Source organism: Macaca fascicularis, chromosome 6 (assembly GCF_037993035.2).
Source record: "Macaca fascicularis isolate 582-1 chromosome 6, T2T-MFA8v1.1".
NCBI classification, from domain to species: Eukaryota; Metazoa; Chordata; class Mammalia; order Primates; family Cercopithecidae; genus Macaca; species Macaca fascicularis.
In genome coordinates, this window is record NC_088380.1 from 75,410,379 (window position 1) to 75,433,547 (window position 23,169).

At 41.9% G+C, this 23,169-nt stretch overlaps 1 protein-coding gene, 1 non-coding gene and 1 pseudogene across 20 annotated transcripts in view; 1 reads left to right on the top strand and 2 right to left on the bottom strand.

The window, feature by feature from the left end:
• The first annotated feature begins 475 nt into the window (after positions 1 to 475).
• Positions 476 to 23,169, top strand: part of BDP1 (BDP1 general transcription factor IIIB subunit) — a 113,422-nt gene continuing 90,728 nt past the window's right edge. For all 19 annotated transcript variants that reach the window (XR_010587399.2, XR_012413715.1, XR_012413716.1 and 16 more), the window contains exons 1-7: positions 476 to 913; positions 2,387 to 2,663; positions 5,983 to 6,092; positions 9,194 to 9,253; positions 10,437 to 10,562; positions 11,686 to 11,819; positions 14,758 to 14,852. Coding sequence is in view for 11 of the 19 variants with exons in the window: in XM_005557115.5 (XP_005557172.3) it covers positions 702 to 913; positions 2,387 to 2,663; positions 5,983 to 6,092; positions 9,194 to 9,253; positions 10,437 to 10,562; positions 11,686 to 11,819; positions 14,758 to 14,852 (1,014 nt within the window). In the remaining 8 variants the exon portion in view is untranslated. The remainder of the gene's footprint in view (positions 914 to 2,386; positions 2,664 to 5,982; positions 6,093 to 9,193; positions 9,254 to 10,436; positions 10,563 to 11,685; positions 11,820 to 14,757; positions 14,853 to 23,169) is intronic.
• Positions 19,904 to 20,007, bottom strand: LOC135971550 (U6 spliceosomal RNA). The gene has a single exon (XR_010587773.1). It is a non-coding gene; the product is annotated as a U6 spliceosomal RNA (small nuclear RNA).
• On the bottom strand, positions 21,993 to 22,744 carry LOC135971308 (sterol carrier protein 2-like; annotated as a pseudogene).

Consider the following 23,169-nt stretch of genomic DNA (forward strand, 5'->3'; position numbering starts at 1 on the left):
GCCTAGGGGACAGAGCAAGACCCTGTCTCAAAGGAAAAAAACAAAAAAGTACACAAAAGCGTACGGTAAATGGTCTTCCTACCACGATGTATTTTCCAGAAACCCATTCCTCTCCTGGGAGGTAACTATGATCAGTTTCTTCACACCAGCATTTAATCTGTCTACTCAATTTAGAATTTCTAAACCCTTCAGGACCTTCTAAAAACAAAATCGGCCAGCGATTTTAATACTTCCAGTAAAGGTTTGAGCTGAGAAGTCGACTTTCTTCTTTTCCTCTTTTCAACTACTCCTAAGGACTCCTGGAGAAGAAAGAACAAATATCTCTGCATCTCAATTTCTGGTCCACAGTTAACCCAGTCTCAGTAGCTTGGTAGTTACCATGGCTCCCAGTGCTGTGCGTCTGACGTCATTCTGCGGCGCTGGCTGATGGCGCAATCAGTTCCGGCGCCCTGTGAGGGCGGGGGAGCCGGGAGGAGGGTGAAATTTAGCCATCAGTGTGTGGCAGGGTCATGAAAAAGCGGCGGCGGCGGGAGAGAGGAGGAGGCGGCGGCGGCGGCGTGAAACTGCGGTAGCTGCCCCCTGGGCTGGTAGTGTGGCTTTGTGGGGAGGGCGTAGTTCCTAATCCCCTTTCCGGGCAGCCGCCGGGGCTCGGGGCTGTGAGCGGCCGTCAAGGCTGCCTCCCCGGGCCCCCTGCCTCCGCCATGTTCCGCAGGGCACGCCTTAGCGTGAAGCCGAATGTCAGGCCTAGTGTAGGCGCCAGGGGCTCCACAGCTCCCAATCCACAGCGTGGACAGGAGTCTCCCAGGCCGCCGGAGCCTGCCACGGACTCTGCTTCCAAGCCAGCGGAGCCCACAGATGTACCCGCAGTCGATTTCGGTGGAGCGGAGCTCCAAGAAAAGGCTCCTAGGCGCAGGTAAGAGCTTGCAGAGGGAAGAATTTTCATTTGCCCCGCCTCTCCGGGCCTGTCACCTGGAAGCTGAGCAAATGAATTTTATCATAGGAGTCCGCTGTCGTTTGCTGTAAGCCTTTCAGTTGAGGCTTGATGAAACCACTCCAAACTGCAGGTTGGTTGTCTGACCTGCAGGGTGTGGCTTATGTGGATTTTGTCACGGTCTGTAGATTCTCCGAGAGGAGACCATGTCTTCCAAGTGGTGGTGGGAAGAATCGGGGTATGGCAGTCCTGAAGTGAAGAATAGCCACACTATTCATTTGAGAGTTTAGGTCACGATAGTTTTCATCCTTCTGGAGTGCTTTGCAGGGAAGTGTTTTTGTCTTTCAAAATATAAAGTATTTATTTTTTAAAGGAGAAGATAATTACCATGTTGGCCAGGCTGTACTCAAACTCCTGACCTCGAGTGATCCACTTGCCTCAGCCAAAAGTGCTGGGGTTACAGGCGTGAGCCACCGTGCTCGGCCTCTTTTTATAAATTTTTTGTGGGTCTTTGCTAGTTGTAAAAATCTATAGGATATATATTCTGTCATTATGCACTCAACATTATTGAGTGAAATGCAGATAATGCATGTATCACATTGTCATAACAGCTAAGATACAAATTTAAATTGAAGTCTTCCTGGAAAGGTTATTCTGTAAGTTAAGGCATTTTCTAATTTTTTATAAGTAGTTGTAAAATATGAAAAAAGTAGACTTTTTAATTATTGACTTATACCACCTCTTTTCTTGACTTAAGTTGCATTTATAGACCATTCCTGAAATATTTATATCTGAGGTGTACCATATCTAATATGCAATTTGGGGTGACTCAGTACTTTTTTTGACTGAAGAGTTTATTCTGATGGCTGTATAAGTAGCGTTGTACCTGACAAAAGATAAATGATTTCTGCCTCAAAGGGAACTGGGTTTGGCTACTGTAACTAAATGTTTTTCTTCAAACACTGCAATATAGGTATTTCAGAGGTTTGAAGTTTTGCATATTTGATTTGACCTCTCTTTGATAATTAAAATGCCGGTAGTTTAGACCAGTTTAAAATGTCAGAGTGAATTAAAATTTTTTTATTTTTATATATAAATTAATTTAATGATAAATTATTACTTTTTTACTTAGTAATTCAAATTAGGTTGATTAAACTTCGTTCTGTAACTTGGTTATTTGTTTTGAGGGAACTAAGCCTATAATTATGTGTTCTAATGTGCCTAGGGACTTTATGTTTGGAAAAGATTAAGAGTCTATTAGAATTTACATATATTTAAAAGATTTACTAAAGAAATTTTTTTGTAACCTGTCATAATTATCATACATCTCAAGTTATTAGTTTTTTTTTAATTACGAGATTGAGGTTTTGGATTTTCACCAGACTAAGTGTTAAAACTAGCATGTGTAACAGAAGACTCATGGTGCCCTCTTTTTTTCTTTTTTAATTTCAACAGTTCTGAAAAGACTGGTAGTGACAATGATGTTGAAGAATCCAGTAGATCTTCCCCTACTGTTTCACAGAGAAGAAAGCGAATATCAAGTACTTCTAGTCTGGTTAAGGCTAGTGTCAGTGTTCCTTCAGAATCTCATCCCTTATCTACAGTTAATCAAGAGGCTGCACAGCGAACTGCCACTCCAACAAAAGAGAAACAGCCGTGCTCAGACAGATACCGAATATACAAAGCCCAGAAACTGAGGGAAATGTTAAAAGAAGAATTGAGAAAAGAGAAGGTAAAGGAGGAGAATCAGGATTTTGTTGTTGCCTTCTGTTTATGTTAGTAAGGAATCATTGGGAAGAAAAGCGTTTGTAGCATTTTGATGGGGGAACAAAACTGCATAACATCCCTTAGTCAATAGAACATCCCTTCTTGTTAATGGATTGATACACCATGGACTTAAATTACATTTTTCACTGATAGTAATTTTTACATTATTTATTTATGTTTTCACTGTTTTTAGTTAAGGCTACAAATAAGTTTCATACACATACACATAGATATACATACACAAACATGTTTATAAAATAAACCTTCAGTCAGATTTTTTTTTTTTTTTTTGAAACGGAGTCTTGCTCTGTCGCCCGGGCTGGAGTGCCGGGCTGGAGTGCAGTGGCCGTATCTCAGCTCACTGCAAGCTCCGCCTCCCGGGTTTACGCCATTCTCCTGCCTCAGCCTCCCGAGTAATGGACTACAGGCGCCCGCCACCTCGCCTGGCTAGTTTTTTGTATTTTTTTTAGTAGAGACGGGGTTTCACCGTGTCAGCCAGGATGGTCTCGATCTCCTGACCTCGTGATCCACCCGTCTTGGCCTCCTAAAGTGCTGGGATTACAGGTTTGAGCCACTGCGCCCGGCCTTAGATTTTTCATATAAAGATATCCAAGTGACAAGCGATGTATTTATTTGAATTAAGGCAAGCATATGCTGGGCTTGGTGGCTCATGCCTGTAATTTCAGCACTTTGGGAGCACTAGGCGGGCAGATCACTTGAGGTCAGGAGTTCAAGACCAACCTGGCCAACATGGCAAAACCCTGTCTCTACTAAAAATACAAAAATTAGCTGGGCCTGGTGGCACGCATCTGTAATCCTAACTACTGGGGAGGCTGAGGCATGAGAATTGCTTGAACCTGGGAGGTGGAAGTTGCAGTGAGCTGAGATTGTGCCTCTGTACTCCAGCGTGGGTGATAGAGTGAAACGGTCTCCAAAAAATAAAAATAAAAAAAGACAAATGTAGTTGAGCAGAATGAATTGGTAATGTTTTCTAAATTGACAATATGGGAAATTACAAGTGGGAAAAATTTGTGGTATGCATATAGTAGAGTCCATGTTCTTTTTAATCTTGAGGATTGATTTCTTTTCTAGAAGGGCAGGTAACAGCAGTAGAGTGTGCTGGCCCTGGAGTTAAATACTTAAGGATTGAACCTCAGCTTCATTTCTTTACTAGCTATGTGACCTTGAGTAATTTAATTAATCTATTTCCTCATCTGTAAAATAGGACCAATAATAGTTCAGGTTGAGCATCCCTGAAATTGAAAATGCTCCAAAGTCCAAAATGTTTTTTGAGTGCCAAAGTGATGCTCCAAGGAAATGCTCATTGGAGCATATTGGATTTCAGATTTTCAGGTTAGAGATGCTTAGCCAGTATGTATTCTGCAAATATTCAAAAATGTGAAAAAATCCAAAATGTGTATCATTTCTGGTCTCAAGTATTTCAGATAAGAGATGCTCAACCTCTGTCTATCTCATTGGAGGGTTGTGAAGATTAAATGAGTCAATACATGTAAAACACACTTAAAATGGGCCTGGTGTGGTGGCTTATGCCTGTAATCCCAGCACTTTGGGAGACTATGGTGGGCTGATAACCAGAGGTCAGGAGTTCAAGACCAGCCTGGCCAACATGGTGAAACGCTGTCTCTACTAAAAATATAAAAACTATCTGGTCATGGTGGTGCACGCCTGTAATCTCAGCTATTCAGGAGGCTGAGACAGGAGAATCACTTGAACCCAGGAGGCAGAGGTTGCAGTGAGCCAAGATTGCACCATTGCACTCCAGCATGAGTGACAGAGCGAGACTCTGTCTCAAAAAAAATCAAACAAAAAAACTATGTCTTGAAAATAGTAAGTGCCCAACCAGTGTCAGCTCCTGTTATGAATTATAAAATGCCTCTTTAGTTTTTTTTTTAAATTAAGGGAAGGCATTTTGCTTCGTGCTTTATGTCTGTTATGTTAGGTAATTATATCAACTGTGTGAAGTAGATATCACTGTTTTACACAGGAGAAAACAAGCTTTGAATTTATGTCTTCTAAAATGTAAGCCTTACGAGAATTGCTTGAACCTGGGAGGCAGAGGTTGCAGTAAGCCAAAATTGTGCTACTGCACTCCAACCTGGGTGACAGAGCAAGGCTATGTCTCAAAAAAAAAAAAAAGAGTAAGCCTCTAAAAATGTTTTATGGGTTGGGAATTGGGGGTGGGGGGATTAAAAAAAAGTTCTGTATTTTACAGAAACTGCTTACTTGCGTATTTATTTTGGGGAATTAAAGATTAAACATTTGCTTCAAGAATTTTACAAAATACACAGAATTTCAATTCACTACAGGGTAAAAAAAAAAAGCTGTGTAAGCATAAATTCTCAGTGAGCTATTAAGATGTTTAGTTAGAAGGCATCAGTAAGCATTTTATACATTGAGCTTTATTAGTGTTATTCTTTTATTATTTATTTAGTTTTGAGACAAGCACACCCAGGATGGAGTGTGCTAGTATGATTACAGTTCACTGCAACTTCAGCCTCCCAGGCTCAAGTGATCCTTCCACCTCAGCTTCCCAAGTGGCTGTGGCTATAGGCATGTGCCACCACATACAGCTAATTTTTTTGTATTTTTTTGTAGAGATAGGGTCTCATTATGTTGCCCAGGCTGGTAACTCCTGAGCTCAAGCAATCCTCCTGCGTCAGCCTCCCAAGGTACTGGGATTATAGGCATAAGCCACTGTGCCTGGCCACATTGAGCTTTTATCTAGTCCTAGTCACTTTAGTTGTTAAAATCTAAATGCTGCCTGGGTGTGTGGTTCACTCCTGTAATCCCAGTGCTTTAGGAGGCTGAGGCAGGAGGATCACTTGAGCCCAGGAATTTGAGACCAGCCTTGGCAACGTAGGGAGACTTCATCTCTACCAAAAAAAAAAAAAAAACAAAACCCCACAAAATTAGCCAGGTGTTGTGGCAAGCATCTGTAGTCCCAGCTACTTGGGAGGCTGAGGTGGGAGGACTGCTTGAGCTCAGGAGTTCAAGGCTGCAGTGAGCTATGATTGCACCACTGCACTCTAGCCTGGACAACACAGCAAGACCCCATCTCAAAAGTAGATAAATAAAAACTAAAAACTATTAAGGGTAATGTGCTACAACTTTTTAATATTCCATCTACAAAATTATGTAACTAGGGTGAGAATAATATTAGAGCACTTACAGTGAATGCAACAGTGGACTGTATATTTGCATATAGTACATCTGAAATTCTTTAGTATTTATAAAAGTGGATCTGTGTGTGTTTATGTATACAGAAACAATGGAAAAACAAATATGCTATAAATGAAAGTCAGAGGCCACCAGATCGTTCAAAAATGACTATGAGAGACTTCATATATTATCTACCAGATAACAATCCAATGACGTAAGTAAAATTTATTTCAGCTTTACTGTCTCTTTTTTTTTTTTTTTTTTTTTTGAGGTAGAGTCTTGCTCCGTCACCCAGGCTGAAGTGCAGTGGTGCAATCTTGGCTCACTGCATCCTCTGCCTCCCAGGTTCAAGTGATTCTCCTGCCTCAGATTCCTGAGTAGCTGGGATTACAGATGCTCACCACCACATCTGGCTAATTTTTATATTTTTAGTAGAGACTGGGTTTCGCCATGTTGGCTTGCCTGGTTTCAAACTCCTTACCTTGGGTGATCCACCCACTTCGGCCTCCCAAAGTGCTGAGATTACAGGCGTGAGCCACCGTGCCTGGCCTTCTGTTTTACTTTCTTTGGGTATGTAGTTATATAAATATCACTTTTATAGTACAGTTTTTTGTTTTCCAAAAGCATGTTGACAAAATTTGGAACACATATGTCCTTTTAAATATAATTTCATAACCAAAAGTAGCTGTATTTCAAGTAATTGCTTTCTGGGGATGTTTAATTATGCCCTTTATTTCTGAGATTAAAAATAAATTTCCTCGCTAGGCGCAGTGGCTCATGCCTGTAATCCCAGCACTTTAGGAGACCAAGGCAGGTGGGCCGCTTGGGTCCTGGAGTTTGAGACCAGCCTGGGCAACATGGTGAAACCCTCTCTCTACAAAAAATACAAAAATTAGCCAGGCATGGTGGCATGTGCCTGTAGTTCCAGCTGTTTGGGAGTCTGAGGCAGGAGGACTGGTTGAGCCCTGGCATTTGAGGCTACAGTGAACAATGTTCATGTCACTGCATTCTGGGTGCAGTCTGGGTGACAGAGCGAGATCCTGTTTAAAAAAAAATTTTTTTTCTTTGTTATATTAATTACCAAGGCATAGTGAAACCAACTAAGCCACTTTTCTGTAGTCAAGATTGCAATTTTGGCCGGGCGAGGTGGCTCACCCCTGTAATCACAGCATTTTGGGAGGCCAAGGCGAGAGGATCACTTGAGGCCAGGAGTTTGAGACCAGCCTGGACAACATAGTGAGACCCCATCTCTACAAAAAATACAAAAATTAGGTGGGCATTGTGGCACATAGGAGGAGGCTGAGGTGGGAGGATCACTTGAACCTGGGAGTTCAAGGTGGCAGTGAGCCAAGATTGCACCACTGCACTCCAGCCTGGGAGACCGCGAGACTCTGTCTCATGTAAAAAAAAAAAAAAAAAAATTTGAAAGGATTGCAGTTTCTATTTTTTTTTTTTTTTTTTTTTTTTTTTTTGAGACGGAGTCTCGCTCTGTCACCCAGGCTGGAGTGCAGTGGCCCGATCTCAGCTCACTGCAAGCTCCGCCTCCTGGGTTTACGCCATTCTCCTGCCTCAGCCTCCAGAGTAGCTGGGACTACAGGCGCCCGCCACCTCGCCCGGCTAGTTTTTCATATTTTTTAGTAGAGACGGGGTTTCACCGTGTTAGCCAGGATGGTCTCGATCTCCTGACCTCGTGATCCGCCCGTCTCGGCCTCCCAAAGTGCTGGGATTACAGGCTTGAGCCACCGCGCCCGGCCCCTGCAGTTTCTATTTTTAACATACTATAAACTGATCTAAAGGAGTGATCGGAGTTTTATGCCCTGCCTTCTTTTTTTTTTTTTTTTTTTTTTTTTTTTTTTTTTTGAGACAGAGTCTCGCTCTGTCGCCCAGGCTGGAGTGCAGTGGCGCAATCTCGGCTCACCGCAAGCTCCGCCTCCCGGGTTCACGCCATTCTCCTGCCTCAGCCTCCTGAGTAGCTGGGACTACAGGCGCCCGCCACCGCGCCTGGCTAATTTTTTGTATTTTTAGTAGAAACGGGGTTTCACCGTGGTCTCGATCTCCTGACCTTGTGATCCACCCGTCTCGGCCTCCCAAAGTGCTGGGATTACAGGCGTGAGCCACCGCGCCCGGCCCTGCCTTCTTTTTTTTTTTTTTTTTTTTTTTTTGAGACGGAGTCTTGCTCTGTAGCCCGGGCTGGAGTGCAGTGGCCGGATCTCAGCTCACTGCAAGCTCCGCCTCCCGGGTTTACGCCATTCTCCTGCCTCAGCCTCCGGAGTAGCTGGGACTACAGGCGCCCGCCACCTCGCCCGGCTAGTTTTTTTTTTTTTTTGTATTTTTAGTAGAGACGGGGTTTCACCGTGTTAGCCAGGCTGGTCTCGATCTCCTGACCTCGTGATCCGCCCGTCTCGGCCTCCCAAAGTGCTGGGATTACAGGCTTGAGCCACCGCGCCTGGCCGGCCCTGCCTTCTAATAAAGACAGTAGTAGTGTGATTAGTAAATCCTCCAAGAACAAAGTTTCTTTATTAAAGTTAGCCTGGGGTTTCTGAGCAGAAGGTTTATAATAAATCTCATTGTTGTATTGTTGATGGTTTAGCAGGTAGAGGTAGGAATAGGGACAGTTCCTTAGCATAGTCCTTTTTCAGATTCACCAGGTCTTTGGCCCTGTTGAAGAAAGGGCCAGAAACCTAGGTTTTGAGTTGTTTAACATCTAGGAGTTGAAGACAAGTCACCTAAGCGGCTTCATGCCTTGGGATTGGGACCCTCCTTTCACTGGGGAGTTAGAGGATAAGAACATTCTCTGCTGGGCGTGGTGGCTCATGCCTGTAATCCCAGTGTTTTGGGAAGCTAAGGTGGGAGGATGGCACGATCCCCGGAGTTTGAGACCAGCCTGGGCGATATGGTGAAACCTCATCTCTACAAAAAATTAAAAGACAAAAATTAGCCCTGTGTGGTGGCATGCACCTATAGTCCCAGCTACTTGGGAGGCTGAGGTGGGAGGATTGCTTGAGCTCAAGAAGTAGAGGTTACGTGGAGCTGAGATCACACCACTGCACTTCAGCCTGAGTGACACAGCAAGACCCTATTGTTGTATTAAAAAAAAAAAAAAGAGTATTCTCTACTTAGGACCTAACAAATTATTTGTACGTGATGACAAGCTTCTGACTGAAAAATCGGTTGTTGGATTGCACCGTCATTAACAAAATGCTATGGCATATCTTTAAAAATTAGAAGTTAGAATAATTTTCTTCTGCCTACAGATAGAATTGAGAGGATATCAATTAATAATTTATTAAAGGTATTGTTATTTATGTTCAATAGTTCTTCACTGGAACAAGAAAAGAAAACTGAAAAGCCATCGACTCCAGTCCAGACAAGAGAGTAAGTATTTTATTTTTTGAATATATTCTGTTGCTACATTTTTTAAATGAGATCAAATGGTGCTTCCTGTTATAGTTGAATTACATTTGACTGGGGTCAGGCACAGTGGCTCACTCCTGTAATCTCAGCACTTTGCGGAACCAAGATGGGAGGATTGCCCAAAGCCAGGGGTTGAGACCAGCCTGAGCGTCATAGTGACATTTTGTCTCTACAAAAAATGTAAAAATAAGCTGTACATGGTGGTGTGTACATGTAGTCCTAGTTATTCAGGAGGCTGAGGTGGGAGGATCGCTTGAGCCCCCACGTTCAAGGCTGTAGTGAGCTATGATCATGCCACTGCATTCCAGCCTGGGTGACAGAGCAAGACTTTGTCTCTTAAAAAAAAATTACATTTGGTTGGACTTTTGTTTTGGTAATTTTAAAATTTTAATTTAATTTTTGAGACAGGGTATTGCTGTGTCACCCAGGCTGGAGTGCAGTGGTGTGAACACAGCTCACTGCAGCCTTGACCTCCTGGGCTCAAGTGATCCTCCTGCCTCAGCCTCCTGAGTAGCCAGGAGTATAGGTGTGTGCCGCCATGCTTGGCTAAATTTTTTTTTTTTTTTTTTTGAGATGGAGTCTCGCTCTGTCGCCAGGCTTGAGTGCAGTGGTGCGATCTCGGCTCACTGCAGCCTCTGCCTCCTGGGTTCAAGTGATTCTGCTGCCTCAGCCTCCCGAGCAGCTGGGACTACAGCTGTGCGCCACCATGCCCAGCTAATTTTTGTATTAGTAGAGATGGGGTTTCACCATGTTGGTCAGGATGGTCTCCATCTCTTGACCTCGTGATCCACCTGCCTTGGCCTCCCAAAGTGCTGGGATTACAGGCATGAGCCACCACGCCTGGCTCAAGAAGTCTTTACTCTTTTAAAATGAAGAGAAACAAGCAGGACATGGTGGTTCAGGCTTGTAATCCTAGCACTTTTGGAGGCCAAGGCAGGAAGATCACTTGAGGCCAGGAGTTGAGATAAAACTTGAGAAAATCCTCTAATTGTGTCCTTAACAACACATACTGTTTTCATTTGGATTATAGGAAAAGTTGGAAATAGCTAGAAGGTTGAGTTTGTAATCATTTATTTTAAGTTTTATACTATTCAGGGACTACTTTTCATGCCTTTGTGAATTAACTCATCTTTATATCTGGTAGGCAAGAAGGTAAGAGTACTGCTAATGCTGAAGATAATGAAATGGAAGAAGAGACAGATGATGGGCCATTACTGGTTCCTCGAGTAAAAGTGGCAGAAGATGGCTCTATTATTTTGGATGAAGAAAGGTATTTAAAAAAGAGAGAAAGTGAGATTGTAATTATATGAGAACAAACATGCTTTGTCTAGTGAAAGAGGTCCTCTTTCTATATCGGCCTTTGTCACTTAGACCTTGACATTTATATTTGCATAATGAATATTGTAAATGGAAAAGTGGGTTAGATTAATTTATAAATTTTAGTAATTTTTATAACTCTTTTGTATGAGAAGATGCCCTTTCTCCTATTAACCTAACACCATTGTTTTATCATCTTTACTGGTCATTGAGTCAGGCTGTTGAACTAATCATATGCTGTCTTCCACTGAGGATAAATTTCTAAGGTTGACACAGTCTTGAAGTCAATATTCAGGTTCTCATATTATTAACATATCCTGATGTGTGGTGATAACTGATGGATATACAGTGAAATGTAGGTTTAACATATTTTATGATTTTTGTTATGGTGCGGTATAATTCATCTTCTGGTTTAATTTCTGTTATAACATTAAATTTCTCACATTGGGCATCGTGGAATTTAGTTGTTTTAAGGGTATTTTTTTTTTTAAAGTGATAAATTAGTAAGTAAATAAATAGAGCAATGGAAGGTCTTTGAATGTTTAGCTAGTGAAAAATAATTTTACAGCATTTACATTCTATAATTAAACATAAATATAATACTGCTAATAATAGTTGTTTTTGTGTGCTGTTTTCCATTAGTTTGTAATGATGATTTTACTGGTCATTAAATAGTTAGAGCATGTTTAACTGCTTTGTCTGCAGGAATGTAAAAAATAAAGTGCTTATGTTTTTCAAAATTTCCATTGATTCCAGCACAGTAATACATATTGAATATCAAAGACTTGTGGAAATCAATAATACAAATACCTTTTTATAATACGTAGCCCAAAGATATTTTTTAAATATATTGCTGTTATGGAGTTTGAAAATGAGTTGACACTTCTTTCTACTCTCTTGGAATCACATTTTAGGTAAAACTTAGCAGATGCTTGGAAAATACCCATATTTCACATAAATATTATACTTTTGATATGATTGCCATGCTAAACCTCAAAATGTAACTATTTACATCTCATTTACTATTTGTTTCCTTGTTTTTAGTATAGCTCTATTTAAAAATGTATTTATTTCAGTTTAACTGTAGAAGTTTTAAGAACGAAAGGCCCTTGTGTTGTTGAAGAAAATGACCCCATATTTGAGCGCGGTTCTACAACTACATACTCCAGCTTTAGGAAAAATTATTACTCTAAGCCATGGTCAAACAAAGGTAACTAATTTTCATTTAAAAATGTGTAAGTTCTTTATTTGAAATGAAGTGACTGTTTCGGAATTAAATCAGTTCTCCCCTAAGTAAATAAAATGCAGACTACCATTTTATTCCAGCTAATTTTATTATTGACACCTCTATCTTATGCCCTCCATGGAATGGTATCTCTGACTTTATCTTACAAATCTTTAAAAAAATTTTATTTTTTATAGCAGCTGGGTCTCAGCCAGGTGCAGTGGCTTACACCTGTAATTCCTGCACTTTGGGAGGTTGAGGCAGGAGGATCACTTGAGGTCAGGAGTTTGAGACCAACTTGGGCAACAAAGCAAGACCTTATCTCTACAAAAAAATTAAAAAAAAAAATTAGAAAGTAGAGATAGGGTCTTGATGATTGCAGAGGCTGGAGTGCAGTGAAACGATCATAGCTAACTGCAGCCTGGAACTCCTGGGCTCATGTGATCTTCCTGCCTCAGCCTTCCAGAGCAGCTGGCACTACAGGCGTGTGCCACCATACCCAGCTAATTTTTGGGAATTTTTTTTTTTTTTTTGAGATGGAGTTACCCTCTTTTTGCCCAGGCTGGAGTGCAATGGTGCGATCTCGACTCACTGCAACCTCTGCCTCCTGGGTTCAAGTGATTCTTCTGCCTCACCTTCCCAAGTAGCTGGGATTACAGGCACCTGCCACCAACCCCAGCTAATTTTTGTACTTTTAGTAGAGATGGGCTTTTACCATGTTGGTCAGGCTGGTCTCAAACTCCTGACCTCAGGTGATCTGCCCGCCTTGGCCTCCCAAAGTGCTGGGATTACAGGCAGGAGCCACCGCACCTGACCTGTTTTTTGGATTTTTTGAAGAAATAAGGTCTCAATATGTTGCCCAGTCTGGTCTCCAATGCCTGGGCTCAAGCGATCCTCGTGCCTTTGCCTCCCAAAGTGTTGAGATTACAGATGTGAGCCATTGTGCCCTGCTCAGAATCTGTTCTTTCTTTTTTTTCTTTTTAAGTTTCTTTTAGTCACTGTTGTGCTTAAGGAAATATTTTTTAAGAGTTAACTTTATAGTCATTTTGACTGGAATGTTCCTCTCTGTCAAATCTCTGTACAACAAATACCATTTAAGTCAAAATTAACAATACAATATTTCCTTTTTTTTTTTTGAGATGGAGTTTTGCTGTTGTCGCCTAGGCTGGAGTGCAGTGCTGCGATCTCGGCTCACTGCAACCTCTGCCTCCTGGGTTCAAGCGATTCTTCTGCCTCAGCCTCTTGAGCAGCTGGTATTACAGGTGCCTGCCACCATGCCCAGCTCATTTTTGTGTTTTTAGTAGAGATGGGGTTTCACCATGTTGGCCAGACTGGTCTCGAACTCCTGACCTCAGGTGATCCGCCTGCCTCAGCCTCCCAAAGTGCTGGGATTACAGGCGTAAGCCACTGTGCTTGGCCAACAATACAATATTTCTAATGTGAATAATGTTCTACCTCAGATAATACTGTATAATAAAGTTTCTATAGATAAATATTATGCTGTTAAAAATCTGTTGCATGTTGGCACTTACTATTTTTATTTTAAAAACAGCAGTTTTGGGGAAAAATTCAAACAGCAGAATATAGAGTAAAAAGATTCTATACTTCCCATCTTTCATTTCCCTGTTCCTATTCTCCTGAGGTGTAACTTCTGTTAATGGCTTCTTTTTTTGAGACAGAGTCTCACTCTGTCACCCAGGCTGGAGTGCAGTGGTGGGATCTTGGCTCACTGCAACCTCCACCTCCTGGGTTCAAGTGATTCTCCTTCCTCAGCCTCCCGAGTAGCTGGGATTACAGGCATATGTCACCATGCCCAGCTAATTTCTGTGTTTTTAGTAGAGACAGGATTTCACTGTGTTGGCCAGGATGGTCTGGAACTCCTGACCTCAACCGATGTGCCCGCTTTGGCCTCCCATAGTGCTGGTATTTACAAGCGTGAGCCAACATGCCTGGCCTCTTTTGTATTTTTCTAGCTACTTTCTTTATATACTGCTTAGCACATCTTAGTTGCTTACGTGGTGTAACCCTATCCTGACTATGACTCATAGTTTTCTTCAGAGCACTTCGAATAAAATCAGCTAGGCAGAATGAATGTCTTAAAAAAAAAAAAATCCAGCTGCTTTTGTATGATTTCTTTTTCTTTCTTTTTTTTTTTTTTTGAGGTGGAGTCTTGCTCTTTTTGCCCAGGCTGGAGTGCAGTGGTGCCATCTCAGCTCACTGTAACCTCCACCTCCCGGATTCAAGCTATTCTTCTGCCTCAGCCTCCCCAGTAGCTGGGATTACAGGTGCACGCCACCATGCCCGGCTCATTTTTTTTAAATTTTTGGTAGAGACGGGGTTTCACCATGTTGGCCTGGCTGGTCTTGAACTCTTTTTTTTTTTTTTTTGAGATGGAGTTTCACTTTCGTTGCCCGGGTTGGGGTGCAATGGCGCAATCTTGGCTCACCACAATCTCTGCCTCCTGGGTTCAAGCGATTCTCCTGCCTCAGCCTCCCACGTAGCTGGAATTACAGTCATGTGCCACCATGCCCGGCTAATTTTGTATTTTTAGTAGAGATGGGGTTTCTCCATGTTGGTCAGGCTGGTCTCAAACTCCCGACCTCAGGTGACCCACCCGCCTCAGCCTCCCAAAGTGCTATGATTACAGGCATGAGCCACTGTGACCAGCCCTGATCTCCAACTCTTGTCCTCAAATGATCTGCCCGCCTTGGCCTCCCAGAGTTCTGGGATTGCAGGCGTGAGTCACCATGCCCAGCCTATGATTTCTTATACTGAAAAGTTTTTATTTATAATAAGGTGTTTTTAGGTATTCCATGGGGATCTTTCTAGTAAAATTAAGTACTGTCAAATTTTGTAAGATTTCTTTTCTCTGAAATATTGGTAGGATTAATTTTCAGTCATTCTAAATCTTTTATTTTCACAGAAACAGATATGTTTTTTTTAGCCATCAGCATGGTAGGAACTGACTTTTCTATGATCGGACAACTTTTTCCTCACAGAGCAAGGATAGAAATTAAGGTAAAGTAAACCCATCACATTTGTTGATTGGAAAGAGACCAAACATTACAAATGTTAGTAGTATTATTTGTTTACCTTTGGTTTAAATCTCAGTTCATCTTTTTTTTTTTCCATTGAGACAGAGTTTCACTTTGTTGCTCAGGAGTGCGATGGCACTATCTCAGCTCACTGCAACCTCTGCCTCCGGGTTCAAGCAATTCTCGTGCCTCAGCGTGTCACGTAGCTGGTATTACAGGCGCTTGCCACCACGCCCGGCTGATTTTTTTTGTGTTTTAGTAGAGACGGGGTTTCACCATGTTGCCCAGGCTGCTCTCAAACTCCCGAGCTCAGGTAATCCCCCCATCTTGGCCTCCCAAAGTGCTAGGGTTACAGGCAAGAGCCTCTGCTCCCAGCCCATCTTTTTTTTTAAAAAAAAACTGTTATGACGTTTTTGTTACATTTGTCCCTCTTTATTGATTGAAAAGTAATATTTATGAGTTCTTATTTGGGTACAATCTTCTTTATGTTAGTTTCGTGTTTTCTTATTTATATCTACTAATAAAAACGCACTGCAACTAAGATATAGAAGAGTTATATAATGAAAAGAGAAAATAAATGTACCAGAGTACCTTGGTTAAGGGTAGCTTTTTTTTTTTTTGAGATGGAGTCTCGCTCTGTTGCCCAGGTGGAGTGCAGTGGTGTGATCTCGGCTCACTGCAACCTCTGCCTCCTAAATTCAAGTGATTCTCCTACCTCAGCCTCCCTAGTAGCTGGGATTACAGGCGCACACCGCCATGCCCAGCTAATTTTTGTATTTTTTGTAGAGGGAGTTTCACCGTGTTGGTCAGCCTGGTCTCGAACTCTTGACCTCTGGTGATTCACCCGCCTCGGCTTCCCACCAAGTGCTGGAATTATAGGCATGAGCCATCATGCCCGGCCAAGGGTAGCTTTTTGAACACAAAATGTATTTCAGAATTTCCTAGGAAAGCTTAAAGAGAAGAAATCTGAGTTTACACAGTTCTCATTTTCTGATCCACTGCTTTCCTAGGCCCCCTTAACTCTGGGACAACCAGTGGCACTAATAACAACAGTGATGTCAGTTACAGCTATTATATGCCCCAGAGGATGAGCTGTCTCTGTTTTTTAGTGTCTTTGCTTGAGAAACTTATATAAGTTTTCTGGGTTTAAGCTCATTTGAGTGTCATCACACTATGTTGCCATAATGCATTCTTAATTGATAGTGAGATCTTTACCCAACCATGGGCTTTTTCTTTCGTTTCTCATCCATGTCATGTTCATTACATTAATAAAAGGAACCATTAGGATGGTATGTTTTTTCCTCTAGAACTAAATTAGGCATGGATTGTCTGGGAACATTACATAAGGGGCATTGTACAGTGTAATGAAATAGTCTTGTATTTCTGCAAGAGATGAGGAACTGTTTATATTCTTTACGTTCATTTTCTGATGTTGATCTTTGATAAAAGAACAAAATGTTAAAATTCTGTGAAGGCTAGAAATTGTCTACAATTGGAGCTCTCTGCTGATCTGAGTAATTAATTATAAATTTGTCACTGGGCTATTTGTCTCAAAAATCATGTAGATTCTTTTCCTGAAAGGTTACTATGGCTCTAGCAGGTCATTGGGTAAAGTGTAGAAAAGTAAGAGTAGGCCGGGCATGGTGGCTCACACCTGTAATCCTAGCACTTTGGGAGGCCGAGGCAGGTGGATCACCTGAGGTCAGGAGTCCAAGACCAGCCAGGCCAACATGGTGAAATCCCGTCTCTACTAAAAATACAAAAATTAGCCATAAGCATGGTGGCGCATACCTGTAATCCCAGCTACTCGGGAGGCTGAGGAAGGAGAATCGCCTGAACCCAGGAGGTGGAGGTTGCCGTGAGCCGAGATTGCGCCACTGCTCTCCAGTCTGCACGATGGGAGTAAGACTCCATCTCAAAAATGAGAATAGACTATATTTGAAGCTACTGAATTACATTACATTGATTTTCAAATATTGGACTGATGTTGTATTCCTGTATAAGCTCCATTTGGTCATAGTGTATTTTTCTGTGTTGTTCTGTTTTGCTACATTTTCTTGAGAACATTTTTGCTACTTTGTTCATGAGGGATACTGATTTGTAATTTTCCTTTACAAAGTCTGTCCTATTTTGATATAAGGCTTATACTGGTCACAGAAATTGAGCTGGAAAGTGCTCCCTCTTCTATTTTATGAAATAATTTGTTGAAGATTAGTATTATTTTGTCTTTAACATTTGATAGAATTTACCTGTGAAACTATTTGATTCTGTAGTTTTCTTTGGAGGAAGGGTTTATTTTATAAATTTACTCTTTCATTGATAATTTGTATTTTTCCTCTCTCTCTCTCTCTGTTTTTTTTTTTTTTTTTTTTTTTTTTGGAGGCAGGGTCTCAGTCTGTCACCCAGGCTGGAGTGCAGTGGCGCTATCATAGCTCACTACAGCCTCAACCTCCTGGGCTTGAGTGATCCTCCCACCTCAGCCTCCTGAGTAGCTGGGACTACAGGCATGTGCTGCAATGCCCAGCTAGTTTTTTGTATTTTTTGGAGAGACTGGGTTTTGCCATGTTGCTCAGGCTGGTTTGGAACTCCTGGGCTCAAGTGATCTGCCTACTTTGGCCTCCCAAAGTTCTGGAATGACAGGTGTGAGCCATTTCTCCCAGCCTCCTTAATAAACCAACTTTTCTTAATGTCAGTTTTAAATTTCCAATTGTTTGTGTGTTGTTATTGATTTTTTTTTTACTGTTTAGCACTTCCATTTACTTTTTGTAAATTTACCGTTCAGCACTTCCATTTACTGTGTTTGTTTTTCTAGCTTCTTAAGATGAACACTTAAAGCATTGATTTTAAAGCCTTCTTTTCTAAAGTAGACATTTACAGCTGTACATTTCCTTTTTGTTTTTGAGACGGAGCCTCGCTCTGTCACCCAGGCTGGAGTGCAGTGGCGGATCTCAGCTCACTGCAAGCTCTGCCTCCTGGGTTCACACCATTCTCCTGCCTCAGCCTCCCAAGTAGCTGGAACTACAGGTGCCCGCCACCACGCCCGGCTAATTTTTTGTATTTTTAGTAGAGATGGGGTTTCACTGTGTTAGCCAGGATGGTCTCCATCTCCTGACCTCATGATACGCCCACCTCGGCCTCCCGAAGTGCTGGGATTACAGTCATGAGCCACCGTGCCCAGCCTGTACATTTCCTTTTAAGCATCACTAGAGCTGTGTCCCACAAATTTTGATTTTTTTTCTTTTTTTTTTTTTTTTTGAGACAGTCTTGCTCTGTTGCCCAGGCTGGAGTGCAATGGCATGATCTTGGCTGACTGCAAACTCCACCTCCCAGGCTCAAGCAATCCTCCTGCCTTAGCCTCCCAAGAAGTTGCGACTATAGGTGTGCACTACTATGCTCAGCTAACTTTTGCATTTTTTTGTACAGATGAGTTTTCACCAGGTTGCTCAGGCGAGTTTCTGACTTCTGAGCTTGGCCAGGCATGGTGGCTCATGCCTGTAATCCCAACACTTTGGGAGGCTGAGGTGGGTGGGTCACTTGAGGTCAGGAGTCCAAGACCAGCCTGGCCAACATGATGAAACCCCACTTCTACTAAAATATAAAAATTAGTCAGGTGTGGTAGCAAGCTCTTATAGTCCTAGCTACTCGGAAGGCTGAGGCAAGAGAATTGCTTGAACCCGGGAGCGAGAGGTTGCAGTGAGCCAAAATTGCATCACTGCACTCCAGCATAGGTGACAGAGCAAGACTCTGTCTCAAAAAAAAAAAAAAAAAACAACAACTCTTGAGCTCAAGGCAGATCCTCCTGCCTCGGACTCCCGAAGTGCTGGTATTGTAGGCATGAGCCACTGTGCCTGGCCCGATGTTGTTACTGTTCAGTTAAAAATATTTTCTAATTTCCCCTGTGATTTCTTCCTTTACTTCTCAGTTATTTAAAAGTTGGTTGCTTAATTTCTAAGCATCTGGGATGTAAGTTTTTATTTTATTTTTTGAGACAGAGCCTGGCTCTGTTTCCCAGAGTGGAGTGCTATGGTGCGACCTTGGCTCACTGCAACCTTTGCCTCCTTGCCACAAACCATCCTCCCACCTTATCCTCCCAAGTAGCTGGGACTATAGGTGTGTGCCACCAAGTCCAGCTAACTTTTTTTTTTTTTTTTTGTAGAGATGAGGTTTTGCTATGTTGCCCAGGCTGGTCTTGAACTTCTGGGCTCAAGTGATCTGCCTGCCTTGGCTTCCCAGAGTGCTGGGATTACAGGCATGAGCCACTGTGCCGGGCCTAAATATCTTATTGTTTCCTAACCTAATTTTATTGTGTATGTTGATATAATTTGTAATTTAATATTTTTAAAATATATTGATTTATTTTAAAATTTAGCATATTAAAAAATGAAATTTAGCATATTTCCATCTTGGTATGTGTTTCCAGTGTACTTGAAGTTAATGTGTATTCTACAGTTGTTGGATGTGGTGGTATCTAGTTCTGTCAGTTACTAAGAGAGGAATTAAAATCTCCAACCATGACTATGGATGTATTTCTGTTTAGATCTATCAGTTTTTACTTTGTGTATGTTAAAGTTGGTTTGTTGGATGTTGACATTTAGCATGCTGATGAATTTATTCTTTTACCTTTAGGAAATGTTTATTTTTGTTTATTTAGAGACTGGGGTCTCACTATGTTGCCCAGACTGGAGTGCAGTGGCTATTTATAGGGATGATTGCAGCCTCAGTCTCTTGGGCTCAAAAGATCCTCCTGCCTCAGCCTCCTGAATAGCTGGCACTACAAATGTGTGTCACAGTGCCGGGCTCCTGCGTGGTTGTGTTTTTTTAAATTATTGTTGCAGAGATGGAGTCTCACTTTGTTGCTCAGGTTGATCTCAAACTCTTGGGCTCAAGCAGTCCTCTCACCTCGGATTCCCAAAGTGTTGGAATTACAGGTGTGAGCCATCCTGACTGGTCCATGAATTTGTTTTTTAATTGTTTCTTTAACCTGCGTCTTCACATTGTAAGTACACATTTTATAGACTACATAGCCTGGTTTTTTTGTTTGTTTTGTTTTGTTTGTTTATTTGTTTTAACCTTGTCAAGGGGCCAAGCTAATCTTGACTGTATTGTTCCAGTTTTAGTATATATCCTACTGAATGGAGCATAGGTCATGCTTTTTTATCTAGTCTGAAATCCTCTGCCCTTTTTTTTTCCCAGGAAGAACTATGTAAATTTTCTAGTAAACATTCTTAGAAAAGCATTACTTTACTGTATATCTCACTGATTTATAAGAAATAACATCAGCCTTAAAAAAACTAGGAAAAAAGATACAGATAATTAAACTTACATGAAAATGGAAAATTATAACAAAAGACTGAGCTTTATACATTTAGTTAAATTAGTGAGATTATAATTTAAAAGCTGCATCTGAAAACAAACTTCATTTAATCAACAGCAGTGTTTTATGACTCAAATATACTGAATTTTTTTTTAAAAGAAGGAAACCCACTTTGAAACCATGTTTATTTTAAAACTAGACCTGGGTCAGATGCAGTGGCTCACGACTGTAATCCCAGCCCTTTGGGAGGCTGAGGTGGGTGGATCACTTGAGGTTGGAAGTTTGAGACCAGCCTGGCCAACATGGTAAAACCCCATCTCTGCTAAAAATACTAAAATTAGCTAGGCGTGATGGCTTGTGCCTGTAATCCCAGCTTTTTGAGAGGCTGAGGCATGAGAATCACTTGAACCTGGGAGGCGGAGATTGCAGTGAACTCAGATAGTGCCACTACGCTCTAGCCTGGGCAACAGAGCGACACTCTGTCTCAAAAAAAAAAAAAAAAAAAAAAAAAAAAATTTGGCCTGTATTCAGCTTAGATTTTTTCCTCCCAGGCTCTGATCATATTTATTTTATTTTGATTTAGGAAGAAAATACTGTTTCTGATGGTATGAAAGGCAAAATTTAAAAGTTTTATGTGTGTTTTTTTTGTAATCCTAGTATGGAATTTTTTCCTTCTCTTTTTTCTCTTCTCTTCTGTTCTCTTCTCTTTCTTTCCTTTCTTTTTGGAAGTCTTGCTCTTTTTCTCAGCCTAGAGTGCAGTTGCGTGATCTTGTCTCACTGCAAACTCCGTCTCCTGGGTTCAAGTGATTCTCCTGCCTCAGCCTCCTGAGTAGCTGGGATTTCAGGTGCCTGCCACCATACCTGGCTAATTTTTGCATTTTTATTAGAGACAGGGTTTCACCATGTTGGCCAGGATGGTCTAAAATTCCTGACTTCAAGTGATCCACCTGGCTTGGCCTCCCAAAGTGCTGGGATTACAGGCATGAGCCACCATGCCTGGCCCCCACTATAAAATTTTAAGAATTATTAATTATTACTGATTAAGGTTATTAAATGCATAACACTAATTACTTGCCAGCTGTTGGTAGTCTTTTTCTTCTCTAGTTCATCCAGGGAACTCTTAAATTACATCTTCAGCAGAATAATCCTTAAATGTACTTTAATTTTTTTTGAGACAGGGCCTCGCTCTGTTACATAGCGTGAAGTGCATGGGCATGATTACGGCTTACTGCAGCCTCTATCTCGGCTCACTGCAGCCTCTTATCTCCTGGGCGCAAATGATCTTCCCACCTCAGCTTCCTAGGTAGCTGGGACTACAGCACATGCCACTATGCTCGGCTAATTAAATTTTTTTTTTTTTGTAGAGACTAAGTCTCACTACATTGCCCAGGCTGGTTTTGAACTCCTTGACTCGAGTGATCCTCTTGCCTCGCCCTCCCAGTGTTGGGATTACAGGCATGAGCCACTGTGCCTGGCCCTTCAGTGTACTTCATAAGCAAAATGGGAGCTTTTGTTTGGATTTTACTGTTCCTAATTTTATTCTGAAACTCAGTTTTACTCCAGGCCATAAATAACGTATTAACTTTGTAATGCACAGTTGTATCCAATTCAGCAAAACAGTAGTTCATCATCAGGCTGTGTTCACCCAGAGGTTAGGAAAACCAGGATTCGTCACACCTTTTAAAACAAATCTATCTCATGTTATTTGCCAATGTGTAGTTTCAGCCTAAATTCTGACAATGTAATTATATAGATTCGTATCTGTGAGATGAGATATCTTGATTTTCAAAAGGAGCCAAAGGGAGTTCCTCACAGCTTGCCTTTGCCTGGCTGAAGCTGAAAACTTTGTAACTTCATATTGCCAGTGATTTTCCCTTTGCCTTGAAGGAAGGCGAACTGAGGATTCATTTTACCAGTTCAATCACTAAAGCAAGTAAGTCTTAGTCAGTATTTGTGATTGTGTGGTCAGCTTTCTCATCTGAGTTGGAAAGCACCGATCCTTTGCTGTTATTTACATCCACCGCTAGGTGGCTTCTTTACCCCCTAGGCCATGCGTTCTTCACCTTCAAGGCAAAAATGCTACCGATTTTCTTCACAATCTGTCTGCTTTCCTCTTCAGGCTTCCTCTAAATCTCTTTATTTTTTTATTTTTTATTTTTTATTTTTTTTGAGACAGAGTCTTGCTCTGTCGCCCAGGCTGGGGTGCAGTGGCCGGATCTCAGCTCACTGCAAGCTCCGCCTCCCGGGTTTAGACCATTCTCCTGCCTCAGCCTCCCGAGTAGCTGGGACTACAGGCGCCCGCCACCTCGCCCGGCTAGTTTTTTGTATTTTTTAGTAGAGACGGGGTTTCACCGTGTTAGCCAGGATGGTCTCGATCTCCTGACCTCGTGATCCGCCCGTCTCGGCCTCCCAAAGTGCTGGGATTACAGGCTTGAGCCACCGCGCCCGGCCTAAATCTCTTTAAACACAAGATTTGCCTTAAATCCATTCCCTGTAAAGCTGGCTGGAGCAGCCTCAATTTGATGAGTTCTAAAAGAACTGGCAGCTTTGAGAAAGCACATTTCGTAAAGTGTTAAAACCCCGGCTTCTCCAAGGCCTAAATTACGCTGCACAGCCACCTTTGCACCAGGAGCTTGCCTCTTTCCAGCTTCCTTTCTCAGCTGCTAGCAAAGTTCAACACACTGAACCAGCTGTTTATTGGTTTATTATAAAGGATATTGTAAGGGATACAGATGAAGGATTCATAGAGTAAGGTCTGGAAGGGTCTTGAATGCAGGCACTTCTGTCCTGGAGGAGTTGAGGTGCACTGACCTCCCAGCACCTGGTTGCATTCACCAACCGTGAAGCTCCTGAAAATCTCAGCCTTTTATTTGCTTGTTTTTTCAGTAGCCCCAAAGAACATGGCCAGCTTTGCCTTTTTTTCCCTTTTTTTTTTTTTTTTTTTTAAGACAGAGTCTCGCTCTGTCATCCAGACTGGAGTACAGTG